The following is a 16817-nucleotide window of genomic DNA, read 5'->3' as shown; positions in this document are numbered from 1 at the left end:
CAGAATAAAAGACTTGCAAATGCTTCCCTGTCAAAAGTAACAAGGAATATGGCCAGAGGCTACCTGTTCACTTCCTCAGGCAAAAGACTTGGAAAACCTCAAAGATAATTTACTACTGGACGCTGAAGTTTGACTGTTAAAACACACTACAAACCCCAAATATTTGTATTTTACAAAGCACTGCAAATACCAACGAAGGTAAAATAGCACCAAACAGCCTGAAATGCAACACTGCTGAGTTCAAGTGACTGAGGCCCTAGAAAACCACCTCCCTTTGCACAGGCCAGTTTTATTTATAGGCGATGGTGGGACAGCACAGGAGAGGGGTGGCACAAACCTCTCATCTGCATCTCCAGCAGCAGGCCTGTGTGGCAGAGGGAAAGCATCCATCACCCTGCTGGAGGATGGCCAACTCACACGGCAGACCTGTGGTTAGAAATGCCCCGTGTGGCAGCAGCAGCAGAGCCACAACCACAGCAGATGGAGCAGCACGGTGTGAGCCTGCCCCGTGTGGGCACAGCTCCTGCACTGCCACAGCCAAGTGCTGCAACCTGAACCCACCCAGCAGCACAGAAATGCTCAGTGCCTGTCCCCAGCTCTTAGCACAGCACCTTTCCCTGGGCAAGGACTGGGAGGGGACAAACAGGCAAGAAACAGCAAAACAGAAGCAGCTGTTCTACAAGGCATTTACTTTCCCAGGGAGTCACGATGTGAACCGTATACAGCTGAGATGACTTTGCTGTAACAGGGGAACATCAGGAAACTGACCTAAGGAAAATGCTCCAGCATGGTTTGCCAGTATGGAGTGGCCCTGGAGAGCAGAGAGAACACGCTTGTTACTGCCTTGTCACCTTGCCAGCTTTTCATATTTATGAGCAGGGAAGCACATATGGCTGGGCAAGGGAAAGAACAGACTTCCCGAGCACAACCCCAAGTGTGTTTGGAAAGGCAAGAATACAGTGAACACTACATTTTTACCAAGCCTGTCCGAGCTTGCTGGTGAATGCATTCCATTGAAGCAGCATTTCAGGAAAAAAAACCTGGAACTGGGCTTGAAGACCAGCCAGCTTTTCAGTGCTACAAGCCCCTGAGGCAGGAGAGCATGTCCCTCCCCATCACTTTGCAGGGGCATTCCTTGGAGCAGGGCCACAGCAAAGCAGAGTCAGCACAGTCATGCCTAAGATTTTTAAAATTCACTTCTGAAGACACCATCTGACAAAGGATGCACGGCTCTTTTGCAGCTATCACCAAAAACCTGCAGACCAGTGCCAAACTGTGTGATGGACTACCTACATCAGTTTTACCAACAAAGGGATACCAGTCTAAGCCTGCTGTGGGATGAATTTCATGGAGCTTATTTACAAACCAGGGGTGGAAAACTGCATCGGTGAAAGTAAACAGCCTAGACACCTCACATTACTGGCCCACATCATATTCTTTTATATCTAAAAGTAAAAAAATATGGCCCATTCCCACTGCCCACCCACCCCATGATATTTACAAGTAGGATCAGCCAAGATGGTACATAAGGAAGATACACAGGCAGACTGTGCTTTCAGTCTCAGTGTGGTTTCTCCATCTTCTGCTGACAGACTCCTTTATTGCTCGGGACACTGGCTGGACCTCAGCAGTGCTGTCTGCACCTCCAGGATGTTGACAGAGCAAACAGCAGGGAGGCTTTGGCAATCTCTGGCAGTGGATGAAACATGTGCAGTTGCACACTAAATTGCCAAAAAAAAGGATGAGAAGATGTATGAGGTACATTCACAGCTACCCACACTTCTGGTGCATGTTCCACTGCAAGAGAATCCAGCATCTGCCGTTGAAAACTGTCAGTGTTCACATTTGGCACAGAAGTATTTGCATCTGTGGACTGCAGTGAAACCAGAGATCCCAGACGTTAAAAACATGCACTTATGGAAAGGAACTGCAGGCTCCACATAGGAACATCAATAGCCTTGTGCATTTACAGCAGGAAAACACATAATTACAGCTTTAAAAAAATGCCACAAACATTTTGTAGATAAAACAGACTTCAGGGCTCTAAGAAATGACACTGTGTCAGTTCCATCTTAGGCTAAAGCCTGCTGGGCCTGGAAGGTAAGAACTTGTAGCACGCTGCTTCTGGAGCGTGCCAGGAGGCCAAGAGGAGCAGTCCTCCCAACGGAATGCTGTAGATAAAGGTAAGACATGGAAAATACGCAGGAACAGGAACACAGTCTAGGAGATGGAGGCAATTCCAGAACTATGCTTGCAGTGACGTGCTGCTGTTAGCAGTACGGAGCCATCCACAGCGCAGGAGTTAATCGTCGATAGTTGGCAACCAGAAGGCCTAGAGAGGAGGAAAGAAAACATCTTTTGATAGCAGAACACAAATCTCTCCTACAGCATCCTGTAGGAGCTGCCACCTTCTGCAGGCACACATGAGAGGCACTGAGCCTTCTCAGATTCATCTCTGAAAGGGTCAGCACCTCATGGAGCTCAGAGGAAGTTAATGCCCATATTTCCTTACCATATTGGAACATGCACTAGCGAAAGTCATGAATTTTGGATTGAACTGCAGACAGGTTATAGGACCTGTGTGTTTTCCATCTAGGACAGCCACCTTCATCCCACTTTCTCCATTCCAAACATGGATCTTCCCATCCTCTGAACCTGAAGGTAGGAGTGGAAAACAAGATATGCAAGATGCACTGGAGATGTCAGCAGAGGAAAGAAAGAACTTTTTTTTCTGTCAGAACTTTAGGAACAGGCAGGTCTCAACTTCATAACACAACCTTTAGAGTTCTCCAAGTGCCATAAGGGCAAGTACAAAACATTATAGAGTTGAAACACCTGTATCCAAATGGCAGGTTTGTATCTTTGCACTGCAGAGACTCAACTACACAACAGGGCAACACTCTTCAGGCAAAGATGTTAACTACTGTCACCCAGTAGTAAAGGAGACCTGACACCTCCAGCTGTAGAGGAGAGACCCTGGCCAACCTGCACCAATGTGCAGATGCCAAGTGCTGGGGAAAGAGTCATTGTTCACACAAGTTCTCAGTTCAGACACAGGTAAATGTCTCACTCAGTGGGCACAGAATCAAGCCTAAGCTTTCACCATGGAAGGGAACCAGATTTCAATGCACTAAGCCAAATATCAGAAGCTCCCATGGAGATATCGACTCTTCACATTACTATAATGGAACAAGTTTTTCACTTTAAAATTACATTTTTCAAACTCTGAGGCTGAGAACTTAGAAATTTTTAATTCAGTTCTGCTTTAGACTCATTTTAAATAGGATTCCTAATAAAAATGCAAAGCATTTTCTTCTCCTTCTGTATTTATGTCTGTAGCCTTTCAGGAAAAAATTAAGAAGCACAAGTTGCAACTTAACCATATGTAAAAACTGAACAGGAATAAGTGGTTTGGAACTTCTACTACTGCTTTAATTTGGAAGAGCACAACAGGAAGGTAAATATGTGCAATAAAGTGCTCTCCAGAGACAAACTAAACAAAACCCCCACCCATCTTCTCTGCAATCAGGAAGTTCTCAGCCAGAACAAAAGAAAGGGAGTTTTGCCAAGACCATCACTCATACAGGAAAAATGAGGATCTGGATATCAAATTACCACTAGGTTAAACATATTTGATATATCAGCCACAGAAATAAGATAAAGTTCTAGGATGGGCAGCACCATACAGATTCATCTGACTTGTGTCCAAAGGTCCTGCTGTGCAGCAGGTGACTCAAGTGCTCATTGTGGGGTGCCCAAGGTGCAGCACCAGCCTGTACAGGAGTTTCAGGCTGATTTTTGCCACCTGCTTCCCTCAGGAGTACATCTTGCACAGGGCCAGGGGAATCATACACTGGAAGCCACCAGACTGATGCCTACAGCTTCTATCAAGGGTTAAGAATTTGTTCCACAGACACGGGGGTTTACAAGAGCCACATGAACAAACTGCAGCAGCCCCAGAATGTCACCAGTGAGAACAGCCCTGTACAAATGTACCAAGCTACAAGACCAGTCTCCCAAGCACAAATATGTGCTTTGGTCATCAGGGGATGGCCACAACACAGCCACAAAATGCTGTGAGGCAGCACATGAGGGTGCCCTAGCCACAGGGAGAGGACCACTAACAAACTGTGTGACCAGTTTTCCCACACTACAACAGTTCCCTGGTTTCTTATCTATTTTGGAACAGCATTTATATATAGGAAAAGAAGAAAAGACTTCTTGCAGGCTTTTTTATATTTCAGTCTAGACAACACTGAGCAATCTAACAAAACAGAACACTGTCACTGCAAAGAAAGCTTACAGCTGTATTGTATTATTTAAATACATTCTGTTTCCCAACAGACACAGCTTTAGCCCTACATAACACGGCTAATTTCAGAGCACTGAAATTCTTGCCAAGAATTATCTTACCTATCATGATGAACTGAGAGTCTGGTGTGAATGATGCCTCCAGCGTGACAGCCTTACTATTGTTATAACCCTATGGCACAAAACAGGAGAATATGTAGTAGAGAGTGTGTCCACAGCAATCTCACAACCCAAGGGCACCTGCTCCCCAAACTAACAGCAGGTTTTCCAGCAGGTACCAGAGGCAGCAGGCTCACCCCAAACGTGTGCAAGACAGCTCCTTTGAAGGCATCGATGAGCCGGATGAAGCCGCCGTTGGTGGAGATGAGGATGAGTTTGCCATCATTGCTGAACTTCAGGCCTGTCCACTCACACGTTCGGTCATACTGCATCTTAAACGTGGCAAATGGTCCCTGCAGACAGAAAATGGGAAACATGGAGGCTGTTTGTTCATGTTGCTGTTAACAAGAATCTGCTTTTAACCTTAGTGCAGGAAAACAGCTCAGATTTTTTAAAAGAAAATCCTTAGCCCTAAGATACCAAAAGACAGTGTTAAGACAAACGTGACTCTCCATGTATAAGTTTCAATATATGAATCTAGTTTCCAAAACAAAAAATGAGAGCAATAGGTTGTTTCAATCCAACAGTTTCATACTCTACCACAATCAACAGCACAAAATAAATTAAGGTAGGAACAGGTTTTTGAACAAGGCTGCTATTGAAGTTACAGAAAGAATGTGAGCCAGCGTAATCATCATCTGAGTTTTGAGAACCATGGACCTAACTATGCTCAGTGTTTATTCAGTTCAGCTGACCACACCAGTACAGTTTCCTTTGAAATTTCCATCTCTTCTGACAGTCCTGGCTCAACCTTTGCCAGTGTTCTTCCAGAATAAGCAGCAAGGAAAGAAAGGCCAAAACCATACAACAAAGAGCCTGAACTGCAGTTTGGAGCAGGTTCAAGAGCTAGCACTTGAATATTGGTTAGGTGTACCTCAGGATTTCTATCTCTGTCCATTAAATGTGTGCATAATGAGAACTCTCTGGATGCCAAGGAGGCACCCAGACAGCAAACTCAAGTACACAAATCCAGCCTTTGAGCACTGAGCTTAGATTACTTCTTGCAAGATCAAAGCTGTAAAAAGTGAAGTCAGGGTACCTCACCTTGTCAAAAGAACGGAGATCATAAAGCTTCACCATTTCAGAATTGACTCCAGCAGCAAAAATCAACCCTTCTGGGTCAAAAGAACACACTGGCTTCCCTTGGAGATGCATTAAACCCTAGAAATAGAAATAGCCAGAATTATTTTGCAAGACTGATGCTTATGTTTCTACCACCCCCCTTTGAGTCCACTGGGAGCAAGACAGCACACTAGGGGTGGAACAAATTAATTTCAATTGTAAATACTGAGGTTTTACACGGGTTCAGAACTCAGCTTTCTCAACTTTAGGCCATCATATAGGGTTTCCAATTTGCTTCAGTCACAAAGGTTACACCAAAACAAATAAAAAACTCATTCAAGGTGTCAGGCACTCCAAAAGTCCCCGGAGAAGGGAGGCTCATATGGGTGTGTTAACAACAACACCAGGCAGCACCACAAAACACTGCTGCTGGCATCAACAGCAATGCTCCACCACTTATGGCTGCACAAGGGAAAAAAAGTACTTTGAAAGCAAGGGAATATCACTGCTGAGCTTTACATGCCTGTTTAATGAAACCTCATACCTGCTGGAAGCCAACAGACCTTACATATGTTACAGATACATATTATAATATTGGCCCTTTGCAAATATTAAAATGAATACTCTATGTGTTATGTTGGACAGTTATGCTGTAGTAATCTCTTTTAAGTAGTGCTGTATTCATCTCTTTTAAGCAGTGTGGTAAACACAGTTTTCAGGCTATAGCATAATATTAAAATAGAAACTATGTGATGTAAGATACTTTTTGTAACTAGCTCAAGGAATGGAAAAGATAAGCAAGAAATTCTTCACATTGTCCTATCTGGATAGAGATAACAGCAACAGACATCAAGATCCCAAGAGAAGAATTATTGCTTCCTTATCAGGAAATCTCAGACTTTGAGGAACGAAGAAGATTGATTTACAAGATGGGGGAGGGAAGCCAAAATTAAGCAGAAACACCCTGGTTTGAAAGGAATGTTTGAATCATGTATGAGATATATGAATATGCAATAGGCTATTGCTTTTAAGGGATAATCCTTTATTAGCAAGGTGTGCTTTGTAGCAGAGTGCCAGGCACATGGACATCCATAATTCTTTGCTTTTTATTGTCTCTTATAGTCCTAATTTTTATTACTATTTTCAGTACTATTAAACTTCTAAAATTTTAACAAAAGTGAATGGTGTTTTTCACACATATTAAAATTGATAGGTTACTACCAGTGCTTATTTCTAATGTTAACTTTTCCTTAAGTCACATCATAGAAAACACTTGAGGAAGTTTGTTAAAAGCCAACAAAATATGTAATCTTCTGTATCCTCACTACCAGTCTGTGCATGTTTGTCAAACATTTTCATGAACTGTATGCACATAAACAAGAACCCATCTTTGATTAAATCCACAACACATTTAACAAGTTTCTGCATTTCTATTTATTTCTGCATTCCTCTTTAGGTGAATCTGGAGATTTTACTGCTTCTCTTCTTTCCCTCACAGGTCCATTTTCCCTGTGGTCTCTGAAGGTGAGGCAGAGCTCAGCCAGTGCTCAGGGCCCTGGTGAGTGGGCCAGCTCTGGTTTCCCAGGAACATTTCCAGGCAGTGTGGCTGCCATCTCATGGGCCAACTGAAAACTACAAGTAACACTTCCTCCACCTGTTTCACAAACTTGGCTGGATGCAGCTTCCAGTTATAAGTCCCAGTTTTACCACTCTTACAAGTTCAAGCATTAGCATAAGTCACAGAATGGCTACTGCACTTACAACCCTGTCTCATGTGCAGCGACTTGGAGATGGAGACTCATCCCAAGGGAAATCTACACGCCGGAGTTAAAGGCATACTCCCAAAAAAAAGCAGAATTAAGAAAAAATATAGAAAAGGCTTGGTTTGAACAATGATAAAATATTTGGTAAGAAATGTAACTTTTTTCTTTCTCTTTCATAAACAGTTCCATCATCTGGAACAAGCAAGAAGCCCTCTCTCATAAGCAAAACAGTCCCAGAGAGATGGGGAAATATGAGAGCACAACATTGTGTACTCAGATACCAGGACAAAACAACTCAGCACCACTAAAGGTAGAGATTGTACTTCCAATCTTTCATTCCTGCCACTGCTGCCAGTTCTTGTATTTTTCTCAGGTCTTACAAGCCTGCTTCCACTAAGAAGAGTAAAGCATTTCACACAAATAAGTAAACAAAAACAGTTTTGCTGTCTTGCTATCGAGTCAAACCTGCTCACAAACAGTTCTGATCAACAACAGAGGTGATGCAAGGAGGTGGCAGACCATATGGCTGCTGTGTTACTTTAGATCATCACTTTCTTCATCAGATTTAATTGCATCAAGGCACCAATTTTAGACACACAAACACTCAGATAAGATGCATTCTCAACACAGGAGGGATGCCAGCTCTGAGAGAGAACACTCTCTGCATAAGGTAGCAGCCTGATGAACAAGCTGATGACACCCAGCCCTTCTCCTGTTTCATCAGCTGTGGGTGTTATTTCTTGCCCTCCCCAGTGCCTCTCCAGCAGAGACACAGGTGAGAGCAAGTGCTGTTACACAATGTGACATACACACACTGCACAGAGATTCCTGACCCAGGCTCCTTCAGGAACGTGTCAACACTAAATCAGCAGCACACACTTCTGGCAGTATTTTTAGTTTGTCACCAACACACACCCATTTTTTATTCTTCCAGCTGAAAATTCAACACATTGTGCACAATAATTTTATAACCCACCTGGCAATTGGGAGAGCGGAGATCCCAGAGACGAATAGTTTTATCCAGAGATCCAGAAATAAAAGTATCATCCACTGGAGACATTGAAAGAGCAACCACCCTGCAATACAGAAACCCACATGCATCAGACACAAACCAAAGAAGTGAATGCAGCAACACCCACCCCAACAGTTGTGGAAAAACCCATAACTCAACTTAGCAAAAGCAGCATGAACCAAGTGTAAGGAACTCAAGCCCACCACCACTCTCATTTCAGTTTCTCCTGGCCTGTCCCCAAGCCACAGCTCACCTTTTTGTGTGCCCTGGGAAATAGCGAATGTATTTGTTGTCATGCAGGGAGAGGTATCGGATTGTGTCTGAAACATAAACAAACCAAAAGCTTTATTATGTATACCACCAGCCCAAGGTTATCTGAAAGAGATCACATAGCAACTTGCTCCCAAGAGCAATAGTAATCTCACCACAGTGCTTAAGCCTGGTAATTTAATTTCATGTAAGACTTGGACAGAGAATCAAGTTGAAACAGAAATAAACCAACTCAGTTCTTAAGCAGAACTGAAAATTAGGCAACAGGAAAAGATACTTCTCACAGTCTGAAGTCATGTTACATTTTAAAAATAACTGTCATGTGATTTATGCAAGGTAATTTCAAAGGTGCTAAAATTTAAGTAGCAGCTAGCAGCAGGTTTTATTCCATTGCTCTCACGAAATGAAGAGTATCAAATTTACAGAGTTGATACCACTTTGTATTGCTTTGCAGCATGAATATTGCTCTCTTTCCTACATACACATTTGTACACAGGAAATGTACAAATTCTGGCACTCAGCTAATGATAAAACCATAACTTTGAAGCCAGGATAAGATCATTAAAAATTAGCAAATCTCTCTTTTTTTTTGTTTAATCTGACAATCAACAACTTCAAACTTTCTCTGCACTAAGCTCTAAAAGAGGACAGAGTAGTCTAAAGCTCAGTGCACTTCAAGCACCCTTAAACATAAATTGAATAGATGAGAGCAGTAGCACAACATTTCTTAAGTGCCAATTTTATCCTGAGTATAGGTGAACACAGCAAGAGTAGTTCACGATTCTGGAACATGCTGTTGAGACTTCCTCCCCAAAATTAAAAGAAATCCTTCTAAGAGGAAACAATTATTACAAGACAGAAGCCACTTTTTAATCTTTATGTGGAGACTCTGTACTGCTGGAACAACCAGTCCTGCTGAGGGTCAAGGACATTTTACTTTTGACTCAGAAGAACATGTGCCAAGAGGATGCAACATGAACTGGGTGTTTGGACAGTCAGAGGGGCTACTGTGTTCAGAATGTTTTGAAAGGCTCATTCAGCAAAAGTTTCTGTCTGTGAAAAAACTGTCAAGTTCTCATTGTTGCCTGAGGTTGCTCATCAAGCTGAGATCAGAGGTCTAAACTACCTTCCAATGTTTGAGAAGCAAACTGAAGCTGCCTGAACAAGCTGGAAATGTGGTACTGGTGACAGTTGTGAAAAGCTCTAAATGACCTGAGGTGATTATCCAAAATAGAAATCCCTAACACCAGTGTCACATCCCACACTGGATAGAACCAACATGCTCCAAAGCTGCTATTAGGGCTCATCTCCAGTTTCCTGCAAGAAGTGTCATTACCTGATCTGAAGTATCCATGCAGAGTTCCATGCTCCATGCTACAAGGAAGCACAGGGCAGTTGTGCTCCCTGTGCTGTCACTGCTGGCAGGGCTCTGTCCCAGGCAAGGCAGTGGCCTGTACAGTTATCTCCTGTACCGGGTGGTATCATAGACCCTCAAACTGTACAAACTACTACCTCAGCCTGGAATCAGGCAACACGAGTTAAGTCCAGAGGTCTTGAGGAAATCTTCACAAGCAGACTGGTAGCAACAAAACATTCAACAGAAAGGAGCTTGCAAGCAAGCACCAGCACTCCTATAGAATGTTCCTGAGGTAATTTTCCCTCCCAATACCTGCAAAACAGGTTAATACAATGCACCTTGCCCATGACCTCATGCATTAGGGACTACAGAGTTCCTGGACTCCTACAGAACACACTGCTGGTTTTATTAAGGTTACAATTTGTAACAGCAACAAACATTCTCACATTGTCTCTTTTTCTTTTCTCCTATTTAAGTGTTCACCATAATGCTACCCTGCAGCAGGAAGATTTAAGTCTTAAGGCTTACCATTGCTTAGAAACAAAAACTCAGTATTCAAAATGGCATTAAAATGCTTCATTAGATTGTTAATTACTACTTATTGTAAATTAAATAACAGTCAAATTAAAAATGTGACATATACTAATAATATAATGTAAAAAAGAAACAGGTTCTGAAACAGACTAAAAAGGCATGTGCTTCCTGTGACACTTTTAAACCTTTTACACCATTAAATCCAATTCTGGTGGAGACTTCCTTGTTCCTCTATAGTTTCAGGCCCAGCTTGCACTAGTTTAAACCAACCTCCTAAGTCTTAACTTCCACCTTCTCTAAATTCACAGCCTTTGCATTTCCTTTAGTAGCCCAGCACACATCACAAGGCACCACCATCTCTACTGTTAAGTTTCATCTGTGCAAAGGAAAAACCAAACCAAAACCTCTACTACAGAAATTATGAGTCTACAAGTAGAGTGTTAAAATCCATTTGTGAAGTGCTGTGCTAAGAGATGTGGTCACTGCAAAATTCTCAGACATTGACTGTGAAGAACAAAAGCAGGACTGAGCTCTGTGAGCTCCTCCAGGCTGGGCTGTGATGTGCTGAGCTGCCTGAAGCTCTACCCTCCTTCCTCTGCAGCTGAGCTGTGTGCAGCAGGCACAGCTGTGGCACCGGGCCCAGCTGCTGCTTCCACCTCACTCAGGTAGGAAATGAAGGGGCAGAGGCCGATGACAGCACTGACACCAACACCAACTGAACAGCCCAATGAAGAACCTGAGTTTTATCTCCCTGACATTGTTTAACCCCTCAGTTACTGCAGCAGTGAATGAACATGTAAGGAAGCTCAAGGGCCTAGCACCAAGCTGTGCATGAGTGTTGGGCATTAATTCCCTCCTCTGCCTCTGACAGAGTTCTCATCACTGAAGACCTGTTATAACTTTTTCCCAAATCTTTAGCTCTAATTATCCAGACACGCAGGGCAAGGAGATCATTATGCTCCACTCCAGTGCATCACTTACCATCTATTTTGTTGGAGCTGTACACAACAGTGTTGGCAGCATGGGTGTATCTGATGAGGTCCACTCCATACTTCTTACTGTACAGGGTCCTCTTTGGCCTGTCAGGAGGAAGCAGAAATAATTGCACTCTCTGCAACAAAAATCTCAAAACAAAACACATCAACAAGGCCTGTTCCCATTGAGGCATTACATGATTGTTTCAAGAAGTCAGATGTTTTTATATAAAGAAAGAAAAGCTTTTGTATTTTATTTTCAAACAAGCATCTTGTTTCTCCAAAACCACCCCTAGGCCTGAGGAGCTCTCTGTAACACCTGCTAAATGCATGTGTCTCCTCCAAAAGTCCTTTTCCTATGACATCTACTGCCAAAAGAGAAGGAGGAGCTACCATAATGAGCACAGCAAGCAGCACTGCCTTACTGTGCCCTTGCCCATTCAGATCTCCCATTCATCTGCTGCTTATTTTAGCTGAGCATAATTTGTCTTTGTTCTCTGTTACTCCAAACCCTAGAACAGGGTGTCTTGTTCATGGGGTACTAACCCCAACACATCTATGCACCAGCCATCTCTAACAGACAGAGTAACACAGGGACTTCTCCAAACCACTGCAGAATCACACTTGCATCCAATCTTAGGGAAAGAAATTTAACATTTTGCAACCGAATGAAAAATCCTAGTGAGAGCAAACACAACCTACAGAACTGGGTTTCTGGGGGTCTGGTAAGCAGGTAAATTAGCACTAGAAATTCAAACTGCAGAGCAAGCTTGGAAGCAGCTGCCTCATAAGGGGATCTCAGAGCAGGGGTGCCTGTCTGAGCAGTGCAAGGTCTCCAGCAGCCTCCTTCCCCTTTCATCCCCAGCTGAGGGAGCATGAAGGTTTCAGAGCTGGGCAGTGGAGCAGCGAGGGCACTGATCAACACCAGAAATGCCATTCTTCTGGGAGCTATTTTTATTCCAGACTCATTACTCTGGTTATTACACAGGCCCACAAAATATTTTACCCACACAACCAAAGACAAACAGCATGGGAATGGAAACAAACAGCAGGAGCACTCAAACCCAAAACTGCTGCCAAGAGAAAAGTTTGTCAGACTACACCTCAGACAAGGTATTTATATTGCACTGGACTTTTTCCTTCTTCATTAGCCTCAACCTGACACACCCAAACAAGAGCACAAGTTGGAGACTTTTCATATCAAAACAAAAACAAGATATTCATTCTTGAATATCAATTCTCAAACACCAGAAGCCAGAGGGCTTTGACTTCAAACAAACTTACTGGGGACAAGTTCCCATGAAGGGAAAGCCAATCCAGCAAGTGCAGTGAAAAGCCACACACCACCTGTACCACAGAGCAAATCTCAACTGATTCTTCCCCAGTAACTCCAGCACTTTTTAAAATCATTCTTCAGATCTAAACATGCCACACACTGAAAAAGCACACCTAATTTAAATTTTGACACACTCTAACATTATGTGTGATATACTTCCCCACACTGACCAATCTGGTGGGAATAAAACCCAACAACAAACCCCAATCTCAAAATAGATTATATGTATTAGATTCTCCCATGCCTAGTTTGGCTTTTCCTTTTCTATTACAAGTTTAAACCTCAGAAGATCTATTTAGAATGAATTAACAAGAGAGAGACAATAAAGATCAACAGACAGGCAAAAGTACAAAGAAGGCAAAAGAGTTTTGTGTTCTACAAAAGGTGAAATTTTCATGTAAACTGATACAAACAAAAGTGTGTCTCTGCACACGAGACCTGTTGCCAGTCAACTATTTTAAACACAAACCAGAAAACTAAGTCGTTTTAAACAACAAATCACAATCACTAAAACAATTCCAAAGTCAAGGTCAATCTATGCAGCTCACCTACAAAAAAAAAGCAATATTGACAAAGAAAAATACAAGATCTCAGGCAAATCTGCTACAAAGATGAAACAGAACACAGGCAAGGACTGCAGAATCATTCATGCCTTGGTTTGAATCACTGCTGCTGTGGGTAAAACATCACCACAACCAGGAATGTGGGTGTGCCCAGCAAACACCACAGTAAAGCAGGAGTCCTGATCTGCCACTTTATTTGTTTCAATAATACACAACTGAGAGACACCAAAACACAAGCTAAACCTTTACTGGAGCACCTTTCTACCACTGCAGGGTCACCAGTGTGCAGCCAGGCTGGTCCCAGCCTCAGGGACTGCTGTACCTCCAACACACAACAGCTCTCACAATCCTTCCTCAAGCCCAAACAGACTCCAGCCTGCTGTGGAGGTGATGCAGGATGGGTTACAAATTCAGTGACAATTGAGTTGTTTGCACACTTTGAAATACAAATGGAATTTCAGGACCAAAATCATTGGATGCTCCTGTCAGTTCTCAGCCCAGAACAATACATGATAAGGAGATAATCTTGTCCTGTCAGCCCTTGGCTACACAGCACTGTCCCAACTGTCCTGACACTGTCACAAGTGAAGAATGTGCCCAACCCCATCTTAGAGCTGAACAACTCATTCTGGTGTGGCAAAACAAAGCAAACCAGGTGAGGATACTCCTAAAGTACAAATAGCTGCATTTTAATTCTACCAGCAGAACTGCTCACTGACAGAGGAAACACCAGATTTTCCCACTTTTACACAGGGAAAGGCATTAATTTTCAGGCCATTTGATGAAGCAGGATATCCTACATTGAACCCCAGCAAGCAGGACATTTCATTTCCACCTGGCCATTCTATCTAAGCAGGTGAGAGTTCCAGGCTCTTGAAATTGTGATTTGTAAGGAAAAACAAACCAACTATAAGACTGAAACTGCCACAACAATGATCACTCAGAGACCTGAAATATCATCCTCACATGAATTTCAAGTGACAAAGTAATTCAAAGTAAAACTTTCCAGCTTAGAGAATAAGTGTGCCCTGCATCCTTAGACACCCCTAAAAATCACAGCTACACTTTTAAGCCAGCTGATAGTGCATGAGAAGCTTTCAAATAATTTTAAAATTTTATAACCACCAGAACTGCATCCTGACACAGAAGTTACCTTGAAACCACTCTCACTGCCATGCAGCACTGCAGTAGAGGACCACTGATCTACATTTAACTTAATTAAAGCAAAGCCTCTGACTGTAAAGCACATCAGGATTAGATGGAGATAGGAATGAAAGGGCCAAATGGTTCCCAACCCATCAAACCATTCTTTACATGTTTGAAAGGGGAAGAGCAATCAATACCATCTGCATTAACATCACTCAGCCCTGCTACCACTGTCTATAATTAAGATCTGGGATACAATCCATGGCACAATCCATATGTATAGAGTTACCTGTTCTTACAGAAATCAAAATTAAATACTTTTATGTCAGAGCTCATTCTAGCAGATGGGGAACACCAACAATTTTAATGAGTAAAGCAATCAAACTACAGAGAAGTCTAAAATAATATATAAAAGGTGTGCCATAAATAAAGAGAATATGTAGGAGGAAATCTTTCCTCCCAGCAAGTATGATGTCTTGGCCTGCTTGGAAAAGTAGGAGGGTTGGGAACACCTAGTTTACTAGAAAATATATATATTTTATGTATATATATATACACAACAGAAACATACAATACTGACATATCTCTATCTTGAGACCCCCAAGCCATTTCTTTTTCATTCCTGCACTACCCTGACCTTTCCATTCCCTGCCCTATAACACACACACTTCTCCTTTCACGTTCTGTGTGGATGTGATGCTTCCCAGCCCTGACTTTACAAAAAAAACCAAGAAAAACCAACAACCTCAGAACTACATCTCTACACCAATAAGCACATGTAAAACTTAAAACCCGCAGGAATTTAAAGCAGACAAATGCACACTTGTACAGAGTGTGAGAAAGAGAAAGTACAGAGAAAGATTTTAATGGCATAATGACACCGTTTGGCTCAAATTGTTCCAACTCTCACAGACTACAAAAACCCTTCCTTAGTGTAGGTTTCCATCTGCTGAACAGGAGCACCAGATCTCAAATGCTCTGCAGATTTCTGAGAGTTTATCCGAAAATCGAGATGAGCAGCATGTGATCAATTATAGAACAAAGATAAACCCGGACAGTTAAATAAGAAACAGAAACACACCCTCAACTCAGTACCCTTAGGTAACAGAAATCAACCAACACCCTGATCGATTACACCCAAACAGGCAGTGTTCAAAGACACAGGCAATTCACACGGTGCTTTACAGATAAGGACACAACTAGAGAAAATGATGCAAAGCACAGAGGACCACGTTTGCCTGCAGCGATCCAAGACACCACTTAGGAACTGGGTTTTACGGAAAACACCACCAGGTTTTTCTTGTTTTAGTTTAGTCACATTCTCTGCACCTTTTGGCTTAAAGCACTTAGCAAAGAAGTTACACTCAAATGAGGCATTAAAAGGGCACATCTGCACATTGCTCACAACAACCACATCTCCACTAATTAGCGAGACGTGAGCCCAGAGAAGCCCGAGAAGTCAGTTCCATACCTGCAGCAACCCTGCAAATGTGACCAGACTGAACCCTTTAGGCTTAGCAACTGTTCAGCTCTCAGAGAAGTGAACTTTCGCTTACACTGAGGAAAATATCACCACTGTCTCCAGCCTAACGATAACAAGTACATGCGTAGAGCAGCATCCCCACGCTGCTGCCATCCCTGCCGCTGGGACTCTACTCAGAAGCCTGCGCTTAAAAACAATTAGAGAGAAGCTCAAGCTGAAGCTCACGGGCCAGATGTGCGGGCACAGCTTGTCCCCAGAGGCCACTGTGGGCAGTCGCCAGGGCCCCTCGCACGCCGTGCCCCAGACGCTGCCCCAGCCCCCGAAGGCCGCGGCCGCAGCCCCGCCACTCACTTGCCCTCCTGGCAGTCGTAGAGAACGATGGAGTCATCGTCGCTGCTGGAAATGACGGTCTCGCCGTTGGGGCTGAAGTCGAAGCAGTTGATCTTGTCCGAGTTCTCGCGGAAGACCTTGGCCACGCGGAAGCTCCGCAGCACGTTGTCCGTCAGCTTCATCCCGCCCGCCGGGCCGCACCGAGCGAGGGCGGCGGCGCTGAGGGCAGCCGGGCGGGGCTGCGGGCGGCGGCGGGAACGGCCGGGCCGGGCGGGGCGGGGCGGGGCGCTCAGGGGCGGTGAGGGGCGCTCGGGGGCCGCGGGGCCGGCGGAGGGCGGCGGGCTCGGCGCGGTCAGGCCGCGGAGAGGCGGCTCCCCCTCATTGTGTCCGCCATCTTGCGGCTCCGGCGGGGCCGCGCGGGACACGCTGGGAACGGGGGGTGCTGAGGGGGCGGGCGCGGGGGCTGCTGGGACGGGGGAGGGCGGGGTGGCCGGCGGCCATATTGAGTGTGGCAGGA

At 43.9% G+C, this 16817-nt stretch overlaps 1 protein-coding gene across 1 annotated transcript; it reads right to left on the bottom strand.

Moving 5' to 3' along the window:
* Positions 1-2288: 2288 nt before the first annotated feature.
* Positions 2289-16539, bottom strand: WDR82 (WD repeat domain 82). The gene is made up of 9 exons (XM_054281072.1): positions 16322-16539; positions 11450-11547; positions 8561-8627; positions 8272-8371; positions 5515-5631; positions 4608-4763; positions 4414-4483; positions 2513-2655; positions 2289-2332 (listed from the first exon to the last, which is right to left on the bottom strand). The coding sequence occupies exons 1-9, from the start codon at positions 16480-16482 to the stop codon at positions 2303-2305; spliced, it is 942 nt and encodes a 313-aa protein (XP_054137047.1). The 5' UTR covers positions 16483-16539; the 3' UTR covers positions 2289-2302.
* Positions 16540-16817: the final 278 nt, after the last annotated feature.

Source organism: Melozone crissalis, unplaced genomic scaffold, assembly GCF_028551555.1.
Source record: "Melozone crissalis strain CALT ecotype California unplaced genomic scaffold, PUWL_Pcris_2 ptg000029l_1, whole genome shotgun sequence".
Classification (NCBI taxonomy): domain Eukaryota; kingdom Metazoa; phylum Chordata; class Aves; order Passeriformes; family Passerellidae; genus Melozone; species Melozone crissalis.
This window is presented reverse-complemented; position numbering and strand designations above follow the sequence as displayed.